Source organism: Siphateles boraxobius, unplaced genomic scaffold (assembly GCF_051911475.1).
Source record: "Siphateles boraxobius isolate OS27281-9 unplaced genomic scaffold, OSU_SipBor_1 8, whole genome shotgun sequence".
Classification (NCBI taxonomy): Eukaryota; Metazoa; Chordata; class Actinopteri; order Cypriniformes; family Leuciscidae; genus Siphateles; species Siphateles boraxobius.
Window position 1 is genome coordinate 22,552,687 of NW_027509208.1, and position 22,075 is coordinate 22,574,761.

Here is a 22,075-nt window from a genome sequence, read left to right on the forward strand (position 1 = left end):
GCAGCTTTAAGTAATTCAGCCAAGATCAGTGAGGGATTTTCAATTTCAATCATTTGTTGTTTGATTATCATTAATGACAGCAGCATTTTTTTTTAGGCTGCTGTCACTTTAAGAGGTAATGCACCGATCCAATATACCGTTACACACACGTTGACTGTGTACTTAAGACAAATATTTACTCTAAAAAGGCATTTTGACATTTTTGGCATTTTTGTGTGTTCGTGTTTTAGGCGTGTATCTGAGTCTGAAGCCCATTTGCTTATCCTTGTTCGGCTCCGACTCGACTGCTCACACAGAAAGCCACTTGGGGAACAGTGTCTCTTTTGCGGCTTAATGCTCTTTTAATAACACTGTTTAATATTAAACACGTCCCGCAGTTTAGCAACAGTAGACTGCATTTTACAATATTCACTTATTTGGCTGATTTGAATGTTAAGTTTGGGCTTTTAGAGAGGAACAAAAGCATGCCGCTGTGAAGGAAAGGAAGGTGCACTGGACAATAATTGTTTTAACTCGATTATCTTGTTTTCATAATCTTTGTAAGCCGAAATCGAAAATCAATTACGATTAATCGCACAGCCCAAGTTAACATTATTGTTTTGGTTTAGTGAAGGTGGTTAAGTAAATTGAACCACAGTAGAGCAGTAAGCATTTAGCACCTCTCATCGGATATTTCATTTCCTAACTTCCATGATGCATACGATACCAAAACCTGTCTACTGTGTAATTCAGGACACAGTGTTAAGGGATAGTTCACCCAAAATTGAAAATTCTGTCATCATTTACTCACCCTTATGTTGTTCCAAACCAATCACCAATGCTATATAAGAAACAATCTTGGGTTCTCCAGTTAACCTTTCATTGAACCGTTCTTAAAAGTTAAGAGCATTTTAATAATTTAAAGAAAAATTGTCCACTATTGTGCAATGCAAAGGCTCCATGGATGTTAAACCAGATGCCAATAAAGAACCTTTATTTTAAGAGTGTAGCATTGTTTGTAGATTAACAGTACATGCATATATGTGTGGTCATATAAGTGAACTTTAAAAAAAAATGTTTTAGTTATTTTCAGAGTTTTAAGCGCCTCGTAATGTAGATTATTTGGTCTGATGACGCCTGTCGCCACATGACGCTAGTTGGAACCTGAGATGTGACTGTACTTGATTTCGCCATCTAACGCCAGTCGGGCAGCTGAAACCTTTCTGAGAGCAATGCAGAGAAATGGCGAGACTCTATTAAAATGCAGCCTGATGCAGGAGGTGGACCACTGAGAGGATGTTTCTGAAAGAGACCCTTTGTTTTGCTGAGTAAATGGATACCCCTCCATCTCCCCCTCTTTGGAGAGTTGGATGCCAGGCTTTAAGCTGAACTCTTCATCACCACTAGATTTCAGATGTAGACACACACCATGTTGGTTAATGTTCTATATCAAGTTGTGTATGTGTTTTTCATTATGTATATTTTATTAATTCATTAACTAACACCAACCCTGAATGTCCGTGTGACTCGTGTATGTGAAGCCACTGTCACAGTGCTGTTTTCAGGAAAGGTCCCAGCAGTCCTCGTAAGCTTGGTACAGGAAGTTCTTTCCGTGTTATAATGCTTGTGGTGTTGATTGTGGACTACAACTGATCACAGTCACTTTATATACTTCTATGTTAATAAGTAAGACTGGCTGAGCAAAACTTTGAAATTTGATAAATCTATCTTGATATTAATAGTTATAAATGTATGTACATGCTTTTATCTAAAACAGTGTACACATAACAATAATAAAAAAGAAAGTAGTGCTTCCAGTACCAGTACTCTTCTAGTGGTGACGGTTAGGAGTTCAGTGAGTGTCTGTAGAAGTTTTGGAAAGTGACTGTGATGGCATCATCACGCATCATCTAGTTTTGTTATCTCAACAGAAACAAAAAAAGCCATTTCATTGCATATACATTATTGTTAATTAATAATACAATTTCAATGTAGTGTATGAAATGTCAAACGTGGACCAAATGATGTCCTGACCTAATAGCGGTGATTTATATTTCGAATTATGATAATTTAAAGGAATAGCACATAGAGTTCAGCATGACTTTATTATTATTTTTATTTTATTTTATTTGTTTATATTCCTTTAAAGAAAGGGTTAGTACTTTCCCCCCCCCCCCCAGAGAATTACAACAAATACTGCTTTAAAAATTATACAAAAGGCACCAACAAATGATAAAAACAGTATGTATGACTCATGTGCTATATTCCAACTCTATGCCTTATTCCTGAATCCATCGCTGTCTAAAATAATTATAATTGCTTGGGAAAATATTGACAAGCACTTTTTTTTATTGACAATTTTGTGTTATGATAGGAAGTCATAGAGCATTTGAAACCACATGAGATGATGAAATTTAAGAATATACTATTAATGTTCTATTATACTTTTTTACTCATTGTTTTCCACCAGTGTAAAGAGTGGAATCTGTATTGTCTGCTCTTTGTTTTGGTCTGAACACTTGTTTGAGTTTCTGTATAGTTATGACTTTTCATAGTGGATCATTTGTTTTAAAGCAGTTACATAATTTAGGAGTAGTTTCTTTTTTTTTCTCAGTCACCATTATTTTTAACAGTTCTCATGGTAATCATATGAAAATGAATCACCGAATCAGATGTGGGTTTTACGATCGTGCTTAGATGGGTTGTCAACAATGCTAATTCTTGTCTGTTGGAAACTTCTCTTAGACAGCTGTTTTCTTTTCTGAAACTGCATTTAATACTTTTCTCTAGACGTGATTTAAAAATGTATTGGCTCTCACAAATGATTCCTTGTTCCTTGATTCTGTGAGTCTGTTGTTTTCATTGTGAGTCTGTTGTCTTCATTGTGAGGAAAAACCTCTTTTTTCGTGTTTCTTGGGAAATGGCTTAAAAATGACTCTTTGTTGTTCCATAAAATGGTGCAAATTTGATTATAAAGCAGCTACGGCCTTTTGCCTGTTGACTTTTTCCTGTCAAACATTAACTGTGGAATAGATTGGCAGTTCTACTTTTTAAATAGTGGCTGAGGCACATTGTTATGCGTGGCCACTTCTGCAGTTTTCCCGGTTTCTTTCAAGCCACATCTGTTTGGAGAATCCCAGTCTGGGTCATCTGCTTGCTACACAGTCAGACTTTAATATAGACCATTCTGTCTTCATCAATGGGCCAATTATTGTGATTTATTTTTTGTCCACATGGTCGTGATGGTCTCATCATCATCAGATGGAAAATTTGAAGTTGTAACCATCTTGTAGTAGATGGCCATTTTCTTCCACTGTTTCTGTATTTGAAAACACAGATGTCAATGGTAGTTGCTAATGAAATTTCTCTTTCTCTCTTTAGGTAAATGTTCGCGTCACTTCGATGGACGCGGAGCTGGAGTTCGCTGTTCAGCCCAGCACAACTGGCAAGCAGCTCTTTGACCAGGTATGCATTCTCTGCAACTAAACCGTTACTCAAGACATAACTGCATTAAATACTGAAAGAACTTCAGTGGTTACAAATAGTTGTCACAATGTCAGCTCAAACTTGCTTTCTGCCATTTTCTTCAATTATATTATTGTAACGTGAAAAAAGAAAATTAGGGATTCACTGATATATAATATAATTTGAGTATAGTGAAGTCATTGTCATGTTCAAGAAACCAGTTTGAGATGATTTGAGCTTTGTGACATGCGTATTATCCTGCTGGAAGTAGCCATCGAAGGATTGGTAAACTGAGCATGATCCGCAACAATACTCAGGTAGACTGTGGTGTTTAAATGATGTTCAACTGATACTAAGAGGCTCAAAGTGTTGCAAGAAAATCCAGGATGGATCCATGATTTCAAGTAAAGTCAACTTTATTTATACAGTATAGCGCTTTTTACAACACAGATTTTTTCAAAGCAGCTTTACAGTGATGACAGGAAATTAATGCAACAAAGATTTTGACTGTACAGCAGCACTAGAAGAAAGTCATATATTTCCATTGTAAAAATCATTAGTTATTAATCAAGGGGCCGTTTACACGACACCGTTCACCTTTCATGTTCTTTACGCCAAATTCTGACTTATTCTGTATATTTACTGTTTTTCTGACCATTCTCTGTAAACCTAAGAGATGATTGTGCGTGAAAATCCCAGTAGATCAGCAAATACTCGGACCAGCCCATCTGGCACCAACAACCATGAGACATTCAAGGTCACTTAAATCTCCTTTCTTCCCAATTCTGATGCTCAGTTTGAACTTTAGAAGATCGTCTTGACAATTAGTACGTTCTGACTGGCAGGTGTTCGCAGTGTTCAATGCTCTCTGCTCCCTGAGCGAGGGATATCCGTGCACTTCGCTGACCAGAATCGCTCGTTCGGAATGCCCTGCAACATCAAAGAAAGGCAACGACGGGGTCGCGTGGATTATGACATAACAAATAAATATTGTCATTTATTTAATATAATATATACATGTACAAAATACACATTATGCATCTAATAAATATAATCAAAACTTATGTTCATTATGTACGTGTATATTCAATTGACTATTGCATCTATTAATAGATTTGAAGCTGTACTGTAACAGTCATGCCATATAAAAATACATTTTGATTTGGTTAATGTTTATGTCAATCCATGGTTAAAATAAGTTAAACATTTAAAAGACACGTCTCGAGACGTTGCGGTTTTTCCCCATTCCACTGCCTGTGTCTTGCGTTTGTCGAAGCAAAAACACGGTCTTTGTGAACCAGCCCTTACTTTGTCATAGCTATTCATTTGACAAATATTCATATAATACACAAATGTAACATTGATCGCCATTACCATCCATAAATATTCTAGTTTGTATAATATTAATACAATTTATGAGTACTCGAATGCATACATAAACAACTCCATAACAGAGCTGTTAAAAAACTATTCCAACGGATCTGCTGCATCGTTCTTTCTGACTGGTGACGTGCACAATGACAATTTGGTGAATTTTCTTTTCTCAACTCCCTGTGAAGTGATTTATTGATGTTCCCTTATTCCCTTATAATACATTGTTAAAATAGTCCAGAAAGCACTCGGATTTAATCAGAAATAGCTTAATTTGTGTTCCAAAGATGAGTGAAGGTCTTACAATGACAGAACTTAAATTTTTGGGTGAACTCTAACCCTTTAAGATGGTGGAATACCCCGTGAAGTCCACTTACGGTCGAATGGAGCACACCTCATGTCTACCTAAATGCATTGAGTTGCTGCCATGTGATTGGCTAATTAGATATTTGCATTAATGAGCAGTTGAATAGGTGTACCTAATAGAGTGGCCAGTGAGTCTATAAATATATATTATTATTTTTTTCCCAAAAGAGAAAACAGACTAAAATAGGATCACAACCTTCAACTTGCTGGGTATAAACTAGTGTGCATGGGAAATCATCCAGATTTCAACTTTTTTTATGTAAACATTGGCTGGTGATGATATTTCTGTTTACAAATGATGAGATGCACACCCCCGCTCTGTATACTGCTCTATCCTTTTCTGACAACAAATATTACCTTATACTGGGCTGAGAAAAACTTTCGCTGAAAGTACCTCACTAAACATCATGTGCCAAATTCTCTGTTGTCTGTTTAGATTTATAATCTGAACTAGTACAATTTACTTTTGATTGCATTAATGTAATAAATTGTCTGAACTATTCATTCTATATCATCGACAGAAAGTAAAGATAGCCTATGTTTTTTCTGCAATTATTTGGCTGCAATCGATATGTAATATATGAAAAAGAGAAGATTTGATTTAGTTGTTACAAGTTCAGGTTGTGTAACAGAGAATGTATACCGGATATCTGCAATCCATCAGTTTAATCCCTCAATGACAGCTTCTCATTCTCTTCCCATAATTCCTCGCTCTTAAACAAATTCATGTCATTCAGCAGAAGCAGAGAGGAAAAGGTCTGCAAACAGTTATTCAGAGAAATGTTAAAAGTTAAATCAACAATGCAAATTTACATTTGTTTTCAGTCAAATTCTTGTTGTTCAAACAAAAAAAAGGTGCAGCGGTAGTACATGAGTTAACCACAAAAATAACTTTGATCAAGTTTGAATCCAATCTTAAATTGGATTATTTAAATATAAAGTATATCAAACATTAATTTTAATGCTTCAATTTGTAATTTAAGTTGTTTTAAATAATAATACAAAAAACAGTTAAGGACATCACAGGACAAACTCAGACTTCACTGGGCAAGTGTCTGTCAGTAGCTCCCATGCCTATGACCTAATTTAATTACCAGCTTGGTGACATGGGATAATCCCCTCCAAATAGAAGGTCCCACACACCGCGAAAACCTCACAGGAAGGCTTTTTCTTCTTGAAAAGAGCATATCCCTTGAATCATGACTCATTGACCATTACACCGATGTGCTCATTGACTGCCACGACTGTGGAAACAGTGAATAAGGGCCGCCCCTCTCCGAGCACACTCTAGTTTTCCCATGTGGAACAGAACCAGAATCCACTTCAGAGTATAGTGCTCTTAAAGAGGCAGTCATGAACTGTGGATGGCACCCGGCATAGATGAGAGATTTTCACTGAAGCCTCTGGGAGTCCAGCTGTCCATGCTGGCAGGCTGAGTTAAATCCCTGCAAAATCATGGAACTCTAAAGTATAACGCATTAAATCAAATTATGCCCAATGTTGTTATCAAATAAATCTTAGCAGGATGTTTAATTTAAATAAAGCCTATTCTTTTCAACGTAGTTTTATGTGTTTAATTGTAAAAATGTATTTTAGGAATTGCTCTACAGATTTATTTTTCTTTCTTTTGCTTAGCTTTGTCACTGAGCTTAGAGATGATTAGAACCTGTTGAGCTGGTTTACAACATTTCTGTTGTGTCCTTGTCACCAGTTTGGAATTTTTTTTTTTTTTTTGCGACTTGGCAGAATTGTGACTGGTTATAAAAAGCAATAGAAATTCTGATTGGTTGAAGGAAAAACTATTGTTGATATGTTGTTTTGAACAAACACAGATGTGTAAAACATTTGCTGTGATTTGGTTTCTGTTACAATTTTTTACTATAATTTGTCCCATATAAGTTCTCTTCTGCTACATTCCCAAAGAAAAATAAATGTTAAATATGGTTGTTCATAAACACTTCCTTTGGTTACTAGACTAACATGCAAATTATTATTTTTTTGACCGAGAAGAGGATATTTTGAAAGCGAGTTTGATTGTGTGCTTTATAAACCTAATTTGTCTGTGATGTCATTAGCACGCGTATGCGCACATGCTTTGTGGGTAATTCTTTGTTGTCAATCACCATTACGCTTGGTACACAGATCTGAGAGGATGAATCGATTAGTAAATATGCACCTAACACTTCCTGCAGTGCAGTTTGTGTTTCAGAAGTTTACACATGGTACGCGTTCTGTTAATTGCGTTGTTGTGGATATAGAGAGCTCAAGGCATTGTGAAAGTTTCCTGTTGACCTTTATTTGTGTCAAATTAGTTCTGTCAAAAATGTTCCCCACCATTCAAAAGTTTCCAACTTTTGAGTGTTGAAAATGCTATTTATTTTGCATGCTCTCGAGGTGTAGATCTAAACTCCGGTTGAACCAGCAGATGATGGCTGCTGCATGAGGGCTGCAGCATTAGTCAAAAACCGTAATAAATACCATCGTGCACAAAGCCTCTGGGAAATTGTGTACATGCATATAGACCTTTTGAAATCTAAAGTTTTGCCTTCAGGGCCTCTGGTGCTCTATCACACCCATCCCTGCTAAAGCTAATGAGTGTGGATGAGCTAATGGCCTATTTTGGTGATGGGAAGAAGGCAAAAATAGTAAATTCAGTATTTATTTTTAAAATATACCCATTATTCTGTTTTCTGGGAAATTCAAGCATGTGTAATGTTATATTTCAAAGCAACAAATATACAACTGGCATAAAGCAGCCAACAACCGTTTACTAATTCATTAATCCATTTATTGTGTGCTAAAAAGTGTCATTATTTTTCCTGACAGGTGGTGAAGACCATTGGGTTACGTGAAATATGGTACTTCGGTCTACAGTATATGGACGGCAAAGGGTACCTTACATGGCTGAAACTTGATAAAAAGGTAAGACAGTTGATTGTCAATACCATGATATTCTGATTTTCTCTAGGTTTTAATAAACCTTAGTCAGGGTTTTCGTTTTCATCCTCGTAAAATGAAATATGGCGTCTCTCCTGACTACAGTTTATTACTTGAGTATGTACTCTCTGTTTTCATAAATGTATTTGAATTACCCTCATGCATACATTTCCACTCCACTTACGTGCCTCTAACCTGCTGGACTGACACAGTCAGGAGGTTAAACATTTGAATGATGTGTCTCCTTGTTGTCTTTGTACAGTTGATGCAATACACTTTGAAGGAAAGCGGAATTCCTTACACATGGAAATGAATTACTTATTGTCATACTGATGTCACACACTTGCAAATCCTTTCATTACTAACAACAAAGTACCAACATTATGTAAATAAGAGATTTATTGTACAATTAAGACATATTTTTTTATTGTAACAGGAGTTTTCGCGATAGTAGAGAATTCAGTGCGTTTGCTCTTTAGAGATTGACAGCCATAATTATTATAAAGGGAGAGGTTCTCTTGGTTTGTTTATAATAACCCATTCACCGTCTGATTACAAGTCTAGTTTTTCATGCGGCTAAGTACACACAAAGTTTCTGGATTGACAACCGTATTTAAATGCAAGGTATAATCGAAAACTGCAATGATTAACGGAAAACTAATGAACAAGACAAAATTGGACAAAGTATAGACTACAGTATATATGGTACAGAGAACTACAACGTTTTACTGGTAGTATTTACTTCTTAAATTTTGGTACCATGACAACCCTATTTTGGATTATGTTTCAGTCTACTGGTTTTTTATTAATTATTAGAATAAGTATTAGGTTTGTTTCAAAATGCAAGCATCAGCGGCGGCTGTAAAATGGTTATCAGAAGTGGTCAACTAACAATTACGTACTTTAGTTTGTCATCATGAAATTTAATCTGAGTTACTAATTGGAATCTAGTTCTAGTAAGAAGACGACGCATTAACATCCACTTAGTGCCCAAACTGAACCCAAACCCCAACCTGTAACAATAAGCTACTTGATTAAATCTGACTGTATACACAGATGACTTAATACCAGCTGTTTTTGATTTGGTGACATGGCTACCACAATAAATATGCACCACTAATGTGTGCAGTGTGAAAACTTAGACCAGTACAACAAACAGTTATGAAAATAGAACTTAAATTGTACCTAAAAAAAGTGTCATTTCACATTAAGTGACTGATTTTACTAGATAAAAATATACAGTGTCCTAGAATGACTGTTATTTTAATAAGGTGTGAAAATATTTGAGCAAATGCAGGTCATAAATGAGGTTTTAACCACCATAAATCTTTTCAGAAGAAACTTGTTTGGCTTCATTCCTCTCATAAACACCTCACAGATCAGAGCTCAAATGGATGACTAGAGATAGAGATGTAGATGGAGATAGAGATGGAAATATAGAGATGGAGATAGAGATGGAAATATAGAGATGGAGATGGAGAGCACTTGTTTATCCCTGAAATAGAAGAGAATCTTTAAGGGCTCCCTGTGGTTTTCATAAAGAAAGCCATGAATATCACATTTTGTAATTTTACGGTTATACGTAATAAAATTGGTAACGCTTTAGAATAAGGTCCCATTAGGCAATTCAACTGAAATTGACTAACAATGAGAAATTCACCAATTCACTCTGTTAACGTTAGTTAATAAAAATACAACTGTTCATTGTTAGTTCATGATAGCTCAGGTCCATTAAATATTAACAGATGCAATTTTTGATCTTTAATATTATATTAGTAAATGTTGAAATTTAACATTTAATTCAAATTAATAAATGATTTAGAATTGGTTTTCATTGTTAGTTTGTCTTAACTAAGGTAGTTAACTAATTAAAGGGAAATATTACAGTAGTAATATTGACACTCGCACTCACTCACTCTTTTTGGCCAAATTTGGGAAGCACAGAAAACCGGGAGCTTTTTTTTTTTCTCACATTCTAAATTTAATTTAGACCCCCCGTCTAAACACACACACACACACAATTGTACACCTCTCACACAGACTCACAAAGAAATACAAATAGTGCTGTTTTAATATATAAAAACACTCTTGGCACTCATGCTGCTCAGTCAGTTTTAAGCACCAAAACTAACTGGTATAGATAAAACCATTCAAATTAGATGTCAGACTTTTAAAGAATTTGACATTTCTGAATTATTTCCATCAGTGCTTCCATCAAATCCTAGCATATGTTGGAGCTTCATAGACAAAAATGGAGAACAATAACTGTAAAAATATATAATCGGCTGTGGTCTAAATGTGCATATTTGGAGTTGATACATTCATGATAGTCAACATATGAAATCAACTCATTTCTCGCAGGTCTCTGCGCAGGATGTAAAGAAGGAGAACCCCATCCAGTTTAAGTTCCGGGCTAAATTCTTCCCAGAAGATGTGTCGGATGAGTTGATCCAGGAGATCACTCAAAAGCTGTTCTTCATGCAAGTAAAAGATGGCATTCTGAGTGACGAAATCTACTGTCCTCCAGAGACTGCGGTGCTTCTGGCCTCCTATTCAGTGCAGGCCAAATTTGGTGATTTCAGCAAGGAAATGCACAGGCCTGGATACCTGACGTCAGATCGTCTCCTGCCCCAACGGTGAGGCACAGAGGTTTGGCTTAGCTGGGGCATGTCCTCCTTGGACGTACATGATTTGAATTCTGCTTACCATTTCTCATCAATACTTGGTTCCAGATAACGAATGATGGTTTTGAAACAAGTCCTTGTTTGTCTTGTGGTTTCATTGTCCATTTCCACATTGTGTCCTGCAGGGTTCTAGACCAGCACAAGTTGTCACGGGAACAGTGGGAGGAGCGGATTCAAGTGTGGCACGAGGAACATCGAGGAATGCTCAAGTAAGTTGACTTCCTCGCAAAAGCTATCAATGGCCCCTTTATTATGACATCTTCATCTTATCTGACAATTGCACACATGCAATTTTGTGTGTAATTGTGTTTTTTGAGTAGACGTCTTGAAAAGAAGATTATGGAGTTTTGGGTTTCCACACACAGGCTTTTCTTGTCTCTAGAGAACAAGGTGGCCGGAGGACAGTGTTATGTTAAATGTAGATTTTTAAAATGTCAGTAGAGAATCTTAATACATCAGTCAATTGGACAGTCAGGCACATTTATTGACTGATGCCTATTAAAGCTGCAGTAATGACAGTTTCAGTGCAGCTTCAAAGGGTTTTAAAAGATACCAGATGATGAATAAGGGTCTTATCTAGCGAAACGATCGGTCATTTCAAAAATAAATAAAAAACTTTAAGTTTTATAAGCACAAATGCTTGCCTTGCTCTGTTCTGTGATGCACGTTCGTGATCCTGTTCGAACTCGTTCATCCAAATGAACAAATCTTTTTTCGAGTCATTTCGTTCGTTGAATGAACGAAATGACTCCGAAAAAGACTCGTTCAAAATGAACAAATCTTTTTTCGAGTCATTTTGTTCGTTGAAATGAACGAGTTCGAACAGGAGAGTCACGAACGACGGTACGCGCTCGCGCTGTGCAAGAGAGGGGTGATCAGCGCGTACACGAGCGTGATTGACACTGCTAAGACATTCCTCCTGGCTCTGATTGGTTGTTTCTGACCGGGAGCGGTGTATTTCTGCAAATGGCAGTAGGACCACAGGGAGGAGCCAGAGGAGCTTGATTTTTTTCACAGATTATCTGTCTCATATTCTACTTTCAGGACATAATGACAGTTTTAACAAATATTTGTTTACAAAAGCTACCTACTGGAGCTTTAATTGACTTGCTTGATAAATCATTCTATAGGCCTGAGTGGTTGTGATAGATGTACGTTGTGCCATAGAATCTCTACCAACTGACATTGTCATTGCGTTTCGCCATTTATACTGCAATATGTCTGCGGCGCAATTTCAAAAATTCCAGTGTGAATCTGCGAACTATAGTTTGCAATCTGTCTCACAGTGTGGATGGCTATAAACTTGGTATAACTGTCGGTAGTTTGTGGTTGATAATGTCTGAACTTTCCATGTTAACATTCAATTTATAATTCAAAAAAGTGCAATTCAAATGATTAGCAGTTTTACAACATCTAATTTTATATATCCATATAATAAAGTAAATAATCTCGTCAGGATTGTTTTAGAATTATATATTATTATATTATTTAGTACTATTTTTAAGAATAAAGTTGTTTTAATTTTAGGTTAAGTTACTAATTATGTGCTTTTCTTATTGTTTTTTTACATATTGTAGCTTTATTTTTTATTTAAATTTTACCTTTGGTCATTTTAGGACTTTCTTAAATTTTTCTAATTTCCATTTAAGTTTTTCATTTAGTGTTTTATTTCAATTACTGGATGATCTAATATTTTTAGGGGCCTTTAACTAAAACCTTTTATGCATTTTGGCTGTTTATTTACACGACAATGGCGTTTTGGGGGCCTGAAATTGCTTACTTTTGAAAATGATATCGTTATCTTCTCCATGTAAACTACAAAAACGTGAATTTGCGAAAACGGTGACGTCATGCACATGTATTGCGTGTTCAGTCTATTGGTGCATAGTGTTTCTTTACACAGTGACATCGCCAACTACTGGCCTGGCATGAATAATACAGCGTTTTAGTCTATTTCGTGGATCCATTTGAATGGGATAATTTTGACAACCATAAGCAGAGAATTAAATTATGGATAACATGATGTAATATATATAAAATATTATTTGATGTGTAAAACCCTAGTTATGACTACATTGTGATATACTATTACCATGTTATAACATTCTTTGCTAAGATTTTGGTCATATCACCAGCCAGCATTACAAACCGAATCTGATCATTTTGTTGTCCTGTTTTATTTATCCCTAGAGAGGACGCAATGCTTGAGTATTTGAAAATTGCTCAGGATCTGGAAATGTATGGGGTGAACTACTTCGACATCAAGAACAAGAAGGGATCGGAGCTATGGCTGGGTGTGGATGCCCTGGGCCTAAACATCTATGAGAAAGAAGACAAGTGAGTTTAGCCTTTCCCTACATTCATTTGACATTATTCATATCTGAAGTGCCATTTCAACTACACCTCATGTATCTTCAGTGTTTTCCTCTTCTTTTAAATAATTTAGATTACAAAAAAGCACTGTGCCAGTACCATGGTAAAATAATGGTATCAGTTGTTATTACTGTATGTACTACGAGTACTTTATGGTTACCATAATACAATGGTATTTTGTGGTATAACTAGCTACTTAGTAATTCTTTTGGCCTGCACATCCATCATCCCCCTTTAATTTCCTTTAATAAATCCAAGCTATTGAGGAGTGCTTTTGGTGATTTAGTTTGGTTTGAGGACATGATTCCTAGAACACGATGTTCTTCTTTGAAGTAACATCCATTTTATTTCCATTGTTTCCTTAAACAGAGATCTCTCTGTGTGTCCACATAAGTGCAGTGGCGTCTAATGGCTTTTTCCCCACAATGCCCTCTATTTTAACCATAGCAACAAAGACTGGTTTTTCAAGCTGTGCAGTCCTTGAAAATGTTGGGCAAGGATTGTGTGTGTGACTGAGAGAAGGCTTCTCGAGTGCACACGTTGCACAACGACCTGTGAAATAGTTCACATTCATCTGATCTTTGCTTGTGTTTGTATGGTGTATGGTGTTGTTTTAGCTGTGCTCTTTCTGCCGAGTGGCCCATATTCTTAGCTTCACGTTTGTTTCAAATCACGATTCTGAACAGACAGCTACGCAAAATATCGTACATTTCTAGAGGTTATGACAAAATGTTAATTTGTGCAGTCTATTTAAAAATATTTAATTTGAATTAATAATTAAAAAGTGGTTTGAATGATTCAATGATTCACTCATAATGACTTCACTTGTTTCATTACTATTGGATGAATCAGCGTTCTTTGAATGATTCTCTTGAGTGAATGATTCAATGACAAATACAATTTTTAATAATTACTTTACCAGTCACCCCATAGTGGCGTAACAATATAGCCAATACTATTGTTATTCTAAGCCAAGTTACTTTCAAACGGTTATTTACTCTTACTCAGTCTTCACTTGATCCTTAAGAAATCATTCTTATATGCTGTTTAAGACTCAGGTAACATTTCTTCTTATTAATATCAATGTTGAAAACAGTTCTTAACACGTTTGTGGAAATTGTGGCATTTTTTCAGAATTCTTTGAGGAATAGAAAGTCCAATGAACAGCATTTATTACATTTATTTATTAAATAATTTATTAAATTGAATACATTTATAATTGTTACAAAATGTTTCTGTCACTTTTGATCAATTTAATAAATAAAAGTATTTATTTCTCTCTTGTTTTTATCTTACCACAAATGTTTGAATGGTATCATTGTTTCCTAAAATGTTAAGCAGCACAACTGTTTTCAACATTGATCACAATAATAATGTTTCTTGATCATTAAATCAGCATATCAGAATGATTTCTGAAGGATCATGTGACACTGAAGACTGGAAATTCAGCTTTACCATCACAGGAAAAAAAATACATTTCACAATATATTAAAATAGAAAACAATTATTTTAAATTGTAATAATATTTCACAATATTACTGTTTGATTAAATAAATGCATATTTGGTGAGCAGAAGAAAAACATGTTTCCAAACTTTTGACAGGTGCTGTATATAATACTATTTTATTTATACTAATAATAATATAGTATATAAACATGTACTGGTATATAATATTGTAATAGTATTTTATTTATTTATTTACTTATCCAAAAATGTACGAATATAGGATTTTCCTTAAATGGTAGAATAACCATTGTAAATACTGCATGCCTTCTGTCCACAGGAGGAAAAAATGAGCAGGCACGTTCACGACATCTTTAGCAGCTCTATTCCACCTAGACCAAGACAGCACGACAATCTCTCTGGAACTCTATTCCCACTAGAGCCAATCAAAGCCAAGCATGAGATCGACTGTAACAGTCATAGCACTACAAGGACAAAAACTAGGGCCTCTTTAAATACTTGCATAAATGATTTAAAATATAATATTGTATAAATGTTTAATGCTACTGAAATATGACAGTCAATGGTCTAGTGTATTTGTTCCAATTTTCTTTCCCCCAAAATTCCTGGCACCCTATACTGCACTACCCTTAGAAAAAAAAATCTTTCATGCCATATTTATTACCATCATTTAGTTGTACCATTTCTGCCATTTGTTTTAGGGTAGTTTTGTGGTGTGTCATATGAGGTGGGCCACAATAGCTTTGTGTTCTCTTAGATACACGTTTAGACAATGTTACATGCACGTTGGAAGGCGTCGTTGTAACGCCACTCCCATGAGCTCCACAAAGACATCACAGCACACTCCTCACTGCGATGATGTCATTTGCTCATGTTAATCGCTGGCCCTTCTTTGTCTTGGGATTCTTTGAGCATCTCAGTGATGAGCCGTCATGCCTGTGGTTCAACATTCTCACTGCATTACAAACTTATCTCAGTGGTAATATTTAGTCTTTTGCTCGATCGGCGAGATCTGATGGTTGTCGTCCACCTTTTTAAGTGGCGATTTCAGGCTTTGCGTAACTATGTCTGGAATGAAAATATCTCATGATTTCATCATTGTCTTCACAGACTCACACCGAAAATTGGATTCCCCTGGAGCGAAATAAGAAACATTTCCTTCAACGATAAGAAGTTTGTCATCAAGCCTATAGATAAAAAAGCTCCAGTAAGTGAAACTGCAATTGTGACACAAGCCGCCTTCATACCTCACAGTCCCACCTGAAACTGAAAAACTGACGAGACCAGAATAAAACTTGTTTTATTACACTCTAATTGACAAACGTTTTATCTCACACCAATGTTACGTCTAGAATTAGGTTTTTGAATAAAAGGTCTAATTTAAATAGTTTTCGCATTAAAAAAGAAAATGTTAAAGAACTATTATTATGGCAGTAAGATACGTTCAGATTCTGCACCATTTTTAGGTCACTAATTGTGTATTTGAAACATTGAGCATTGTGAACTTTGTACAAAAGGCTGTAAAGCACAAGATGCTCTTTAAAACCATTGTTTGTTTGTTTACTTTTATTGTCCCCCTTAGGGGAAACTAGTTTTGCAGCAGAAGGTAACAGAAATACAGACAATGCATAATACATAAACAATATATAATACACATCACAGACATCATAGTTCATATCATATTTAACTGAATGTGTAATTTTAATACACCACATCACAAAGTCATCCACTACTGAACCATGCCCTTGATCCTGATCCTGTAGAAGGCTCACTATCACAGAGTCATCAGCATATTTAATAATGTGCCTATTCTCGTATGAATTGCGACAATCATTTGTGTACATAATGTATAACATAAGTGACAAACAATATCCTTGAGAACCAGTAGAACAAAATAACTGTTTAGAATGTACATTCATTTTAACACACTTTGATCTTCCTGTTTAAATCTAAAATCCATTCAGCAACATTTAAATCAATGTTAAAATGAGATATTAATTTCTCTATTAACAAATGAGGCTGAATTTTATTAAAAGCAGAAGAGAAAATCAATAAATAATGCCTCTGGTTTTTCCAAGTGTTTATAAACAAGATTTAAAACATTAAAGGGGAACTTGGCAACTATTTCAACTTAATGAAACCATTTAGAAATCATTTGGATGGTCAAATATCCTGTTCTGGTGAAAATGGTGACTTTCCCCGCTCCCCCTAGCGTTCCCAGGTGGAAAACCAACCTTGCAACATGGGGACTAACGTCCCGGTAAGTTGGAAATAGGAAGTCTCGTGAGAAGCGAGAACGAGCGAGAACCACAAACTGCTTTACGGCAATTCGACATGCATCATACACATTGAGGGCGGTGTGTGTTTATTACCCACCTCGGTAGACATACTCCACATGATAAAATTGGAAAACATGCAACAACAAAAGTGAAAATCAATGAAGAAATAGCTAGAGTTGCCGAGTTCCCCTTTAAGAAATAGCATCCTTCACACCTCTACCCTCAAATTGTAACGGATCAAGGCTAGACTCTTTTTGCTGTAAAATCACTTCCCTTACTAATTTTTTATTTTCTTCAAAACGTTTCATGATTAATGACGTGTAAGCAACTCGTTTAAAATCATTTAAATTCTTAGGCTCTTTGTTTTTGTTTTTTGTTGTTTTTTGGCACAGATTTATTTAATATTCTTGGGACCTTTGTAGCTTAAGAGACTTAAGAGACCAAAAAATATATATGGTGAAAAGTTCCACACAACTGTTATGCACAGATCTTTAACACTTACCTCCTATATTATCAGTGCCTGGACGTTTCTTTACATCTATATGTAAAAAAAAAAAGACATTTAACCTTGTGAACTTCAATTTTTTCACAATTACTAAATTTTGTTCTTTGTTTTGAATAATTGATTTCTGCTCTAAAATCATGATGATCAAACCTTAATTACTACTCATTCAATGTATCAGAAAAATGCATATCTGAGTTAAAACCATCCAATTAAATCCTATTGGTTTTCTTTTCTCTCATTACCTGCCAAGGTTTTAAATCCATTTAATGTTGCACTTCATTTTTTTTCCATTCAGCTGATATTCCAACTTCTCGTTAAACCTATCCTATAACCTATCCCAGTGAAGTGTCCTTTCTAAACCTAGACCCCTCTTTCCTTCATTTTCTCTCTACGCAGCACTAACTTATACGCAGGTAACTGCTGGGCTGTATTATAATCTCAGAAACCCAAAGGAGGACCAATAGTAGAATTCACTGCCCCCTTAATAGAGCCATAACAAAGAGATCAAGTATCTTATTTCTCCTTGCATTTCGAGTAACATATTGGTAAAAAGTACAGAATGATTTCTATAGACTACAATTAAAATCTGGCGCGTCTGGTGTATAAATAATCCTAAAATAACACTGCAATGTGACAGAAAAAGATGGTGAAATGTCTATGGCTTTATTGCGACACACACAGCAACCAGTAAATCACTGTAATGCGTGCAGTTTCACAGTAAAGAGTCATTAGTTGTAGCCGTGCTGTTTCAGCTGATATAAACCAGCAGTCAGTCACTGTCTTCATAGAGCGTTATCTCTTTGCGTCAGCTGAGCTGCTTTCTGTAGGACTTACATTTACATTACCACACGACTTGTTTTGTACTAATACACAGACTTCTCAATCTGACCAAAAACCAGTACATTGGATGATTCATAAACCCCTGCTTCTTTATATCTTGTCTCTTCCTTCTTATCCCTGCAGGATTTCGTGTTCTACGCCCAACGCTTGCGCATCAATAAACGTATCCTACAGCTGTGCATGGGGAACCATGAGCTGTACATGCGCCGCAGGAAGCCGGACACCATCGAGGTGCAGCAGATGAAAGCACAGGCTCGAGAGGAGAAACAACACAAACAGATGGAGAGGTGAGGATGAATCACAATGGCGATGTGAGGAGTGATGTCGTCTCATCAGCAGATGCTGCAGGATACAAAACAGACCATATTCTGCATTTGTGTGCTATATTAGTACATATTACAATTTCTACTACATTTATTACAACTAGAAACTGTGGATTGGCAAAGCCTTTTCTTTTCTTTTTTTTGGCTTTGGTTTAGTTTTGGTTTCTTTTTTGATTTTTTTGGTAGTTTTATTTTGTTTGTTTGGTTTGCTTTTGTTTTGATTTGAAACTGGATTTGCAAAGCCTGATTTGATTTTATGTTTTGCTTTTGTTAGTTTTTTGGGCTTTTTTTTCTTTTGCTTTTGTTTTGGTTTGCTTTTAATTTTTTTTTTTTAATTTTTTTAAAGCATGTATTAGTCGTTGCTAATGTGTTTTATGTAGTTGCTAGGTAGTTTTTAAAGGGTTTGAGTTTTTTTTTTAAGAGATTTGCTATGTGGTACCTTTGATCCTCTGAAAGGTTGCTAGGCAGTTTCTAGGTGGGTAATTAAATATATTATATGTTACAGATTTATCCGCCTCAAATAGCAGTATCCAACATTATGATTACTTTGTGGCATTGTCTTTAGTCAACTCCAGTTGCTTTGTTGCTACAAATTACTTTCCAAATGGCTTTTAAGCATGTTTAAATGTAAATGACCATGGTAATGATTGGTTAACTAGCTGTTGCCCATCATGAGTTGCTGAGTACTAAACTTGACCGGCCGTCTCTTCATGGTTGTGATGTCATGAAGCCAGCAAGATTTCTGCACAAGCCATTTTCTCAGCAGGACAATAAGTTTTGAATTATTAACATCGGACTATGAGCAAGGCAAATTGAGTTTTGTATTATACGACCACTTTATTATGTCTCCCTTGGCAGGTCTGAGAGATGACTTTTGTTTGTGGGTATAAAGCGGTGTCCTGAGCACACGTCACAGTGTGTCTCTTTGGTTGTGTCTTATCTGCAGAGCTCAGCTGGAGAGCGAGAAGAAGAGAAGAGAGGCCATAGAGAAAGAGAAGGAGCAGATGGAGAGGGAGAAACAGGAGCTGATGATGCGACTCTACCAGTTTGAGGAGAAGACCAAAAAAGCAGAGAAAGGTAAGAAGCCAGGCTCCAGCGTTTGTTTTTAATTGGAGTAATTTCATGTAAAATGATATTTTGTTTTTTGCTAAAACATTTTCATGTGTAATGCAAGATAAGTATTTTCATGACTGAGTTCAATAAAACAGTCAACATGCAAGTTGTTTTGAATGCGAGGAATCATGTTTATATTTTTTTTTAAGAAAATAAAATGTTTAACTGTTTAGTTTTATGAAACAACATATGGATTATAATAAAAACAAATCTGACAATTATTGCGATGATTGGTTTACTTTGTGACTCCATATGGAAAATTTGTGACTCATAATTGGAGACGTCAAGCCAGATACAGTCACTTTGGTCTTTTCAGTTTATGTAACCTTTTAGCTTGTTATTATATAAAGGGGAGACATTATACTTTGATCATGATGACTGTGTTAAAGCTGACAATGCCGTTGACTGGCAATCCAAACACAAGATGATGTCGAACTGCACCTGTTACTCTGTTTCTGCTGTTCGCATGTTATTCTTCTTTTGTGTTTACCACAAAGCTTTTCTTTCTGATATCGAGTTTGAAACTAGATTATTAGGCTATTTATTTTTCATTCAGAAAGTTTGTGTTTTGGATTAAATAATGTTCCTGAATCATGTGGCCATTCGTGCTAAAACCATCAGCCATCTCTGACTATACAAAGTCCAACAAAGCTTTCTGAAGGATCTCAATTTATGTAGTCATAAAATGACATCACTTCTGCCTTTTCTGCAAACATCTCTGTTTAAAGTGAATTTCTGTCATTATTTACTTTAAACCCCATATGTCTCTTTCTTATATGGAGCACAAAAGGAATTATATGTAGCAGAAAGTCTAAGCTGCTCTGCAGACAATGAAAGTTAATGGTGACCACAGCTGTCAAGCTATAATTCAGTGAATAATTACTTAAATTTCATTTTGCTAAAGAAAAGTTATTCTACAGCTTTCAAATACAGAATATAGTGCATGAGTAATGAGTATTAATTGTATGGTGCTTGACAGTCCCTCATTCGCATTTACTTTCATTGTCTGGAGAAAAAAAAGCAGCATGAACACTTACTAAACTTCTCCTTTGGTGTTCCATGGAATAAAGGTCAAACAGTGAAACTAGGAGGAGTAAATGATGACAGATTTTTTGGGTGTCCTATCCCTTCAAAGTTGACTAATTACAGGGACTGCAAAAGCATAATGTGGTCACCACTATTTAGTGTTGAATTGACGACTATTAATTAACATCACAGATGTGTAACCATGATGGGCATCACCACCTTCCACAGCGAGACCCAGAACCATATTTAGGATGTATTGATGGTTGCACTGAAATCTGGATGTGTGTTTTCAGACCTGCAGGAGCAGATGCAGAGGGCCGTGCAGCTGGAGCATGAACGGAGACTGGCCGATGAGGAGGCCGCCAGATTGGAGGCAGAGAGGCAGGCAGCCCTGCTCGCAAAGGAGGAACTGGCCCGTCAAGCCAAGGACCAGCTAAAGAGTCAAGAACAGCTTGTGAGAACTTAACTCTTCATTTTTCTGAGGATTGGCGTTGTTTATTTCCCATTAACAATCCTTCCCATTCATTTCTCTCAGGCCGCTGAGCTAGCAGAACATACTGCTCGTATTGCACTCCTGGAAGAAGCCAAAAGACGCAAGGAGGAGGAAGCCGTGACATGGCAGCACCGAGTAAGAGCATTAAGACATGAACCCATATGGAAATAATGATATCACCTCAAGATCACTTTATTCAACCTTTATGAGTTTGCATTACTGCAAGTATGTCCAAAAATATTCCGTGTATCCACACTCTTGGTGCATTCTCAAGTTCTTCAGTAATTGGATTGGTAGACTGTCTGATCTTTGTGATGTTGGACTGTGTTCAAGGCGAAAGAGGCCCAGGACGACCTGGTGAAGACCCGTGAGGAGCTTCACATGGTGATGGCGGCGCCACCTCTCCCTCCACCACCTCCTGCCTACGAACCTGATGAGAATGAGTATGAAGATGGGGAGGATAGCAACGGTAGCTACAGTGCAGACCTGCAGACCGGAGGATTCCATGACCACCGCAACGAAGAACAGCGAATCACTGAGGCCGAGAAGAATGAACGAGTTCAGAAACAGCTGTTGGTAAGTATAACATTGTAGGAACAATTGGTTGAACTTTACTAGGCTTTAAGATTAGAGCCCAAGGTACGATAGCCAATCCTGCTCCTTGAAGACTAAGTTCAGGTCTGACTCCACATGTTCCTAACAGGGTTAGGGTAACCTTTTTGCAGTTTTGTTCTTCTAGGTTGATCTAGTGTTGATCTAGTGTTTAATAAGCTATGTCCTCCAAAAAGTGGTTTATTCAGCATAGGGAAGCCTCTCCTTTTAGGGTTGTTAATACAACAGAACATAGTCTCTGTGT

The 22,075-nt window shown here is 36.2% G+C and overlaps 1 protein-coding gene across 2 annotated transcripts in view; it reads left to right on the plus strand.

Moving 5' to 3' along the window:
* The window catches only part of ezrb (ezrin b), a 31,577-nt gene that overhangs the window by 5,891 nt on the left and 3,611 nt on the right, over positions 1-22,075 (plus strand). For both annotated transcript variants that reach the window (XM_077221063.1, XM_077221064.1), the window contains 11 exons: positions 3,361-3,444; positions 8,008-8,103; positions 10,480-10,754; positions 10,928-11,011; positions 12,993-13,139; positions 15,751-15,847; positions 18,388-18,551; positions 19,534-19,664; positions 21,020-21,180; positions 21,262-21,354; positions 21,553-21,795. In XM_077221063.1, the coding sequence (XP_077077178.1) occupies positions 3,361-3,444; positions 8,008-8,103; positions 10,480-10,754; positions 10,928-11,011; positions 12,993-13,139; positions 15,751-15,847; positions 18,388-18,551; positions 19,534-19,664; positions 21,020-21,180; positions 21,262-21,354; positions 21,553-21,795 (1,575 nt within the window). The remainder of the gene's footprint in view (positions 1-3,360; positions 3,445-8,007; positions 8,104-10,479; positions 10,755-10,927; positions 11,012-12,992; positions 13,140-15,750; positions 15,848-18,387; positions 18,552-19,533; positions 19,665-21,019; positions 21,181-21,261; positions 21,355-21,552; positions 21,796-22,075) is intronic.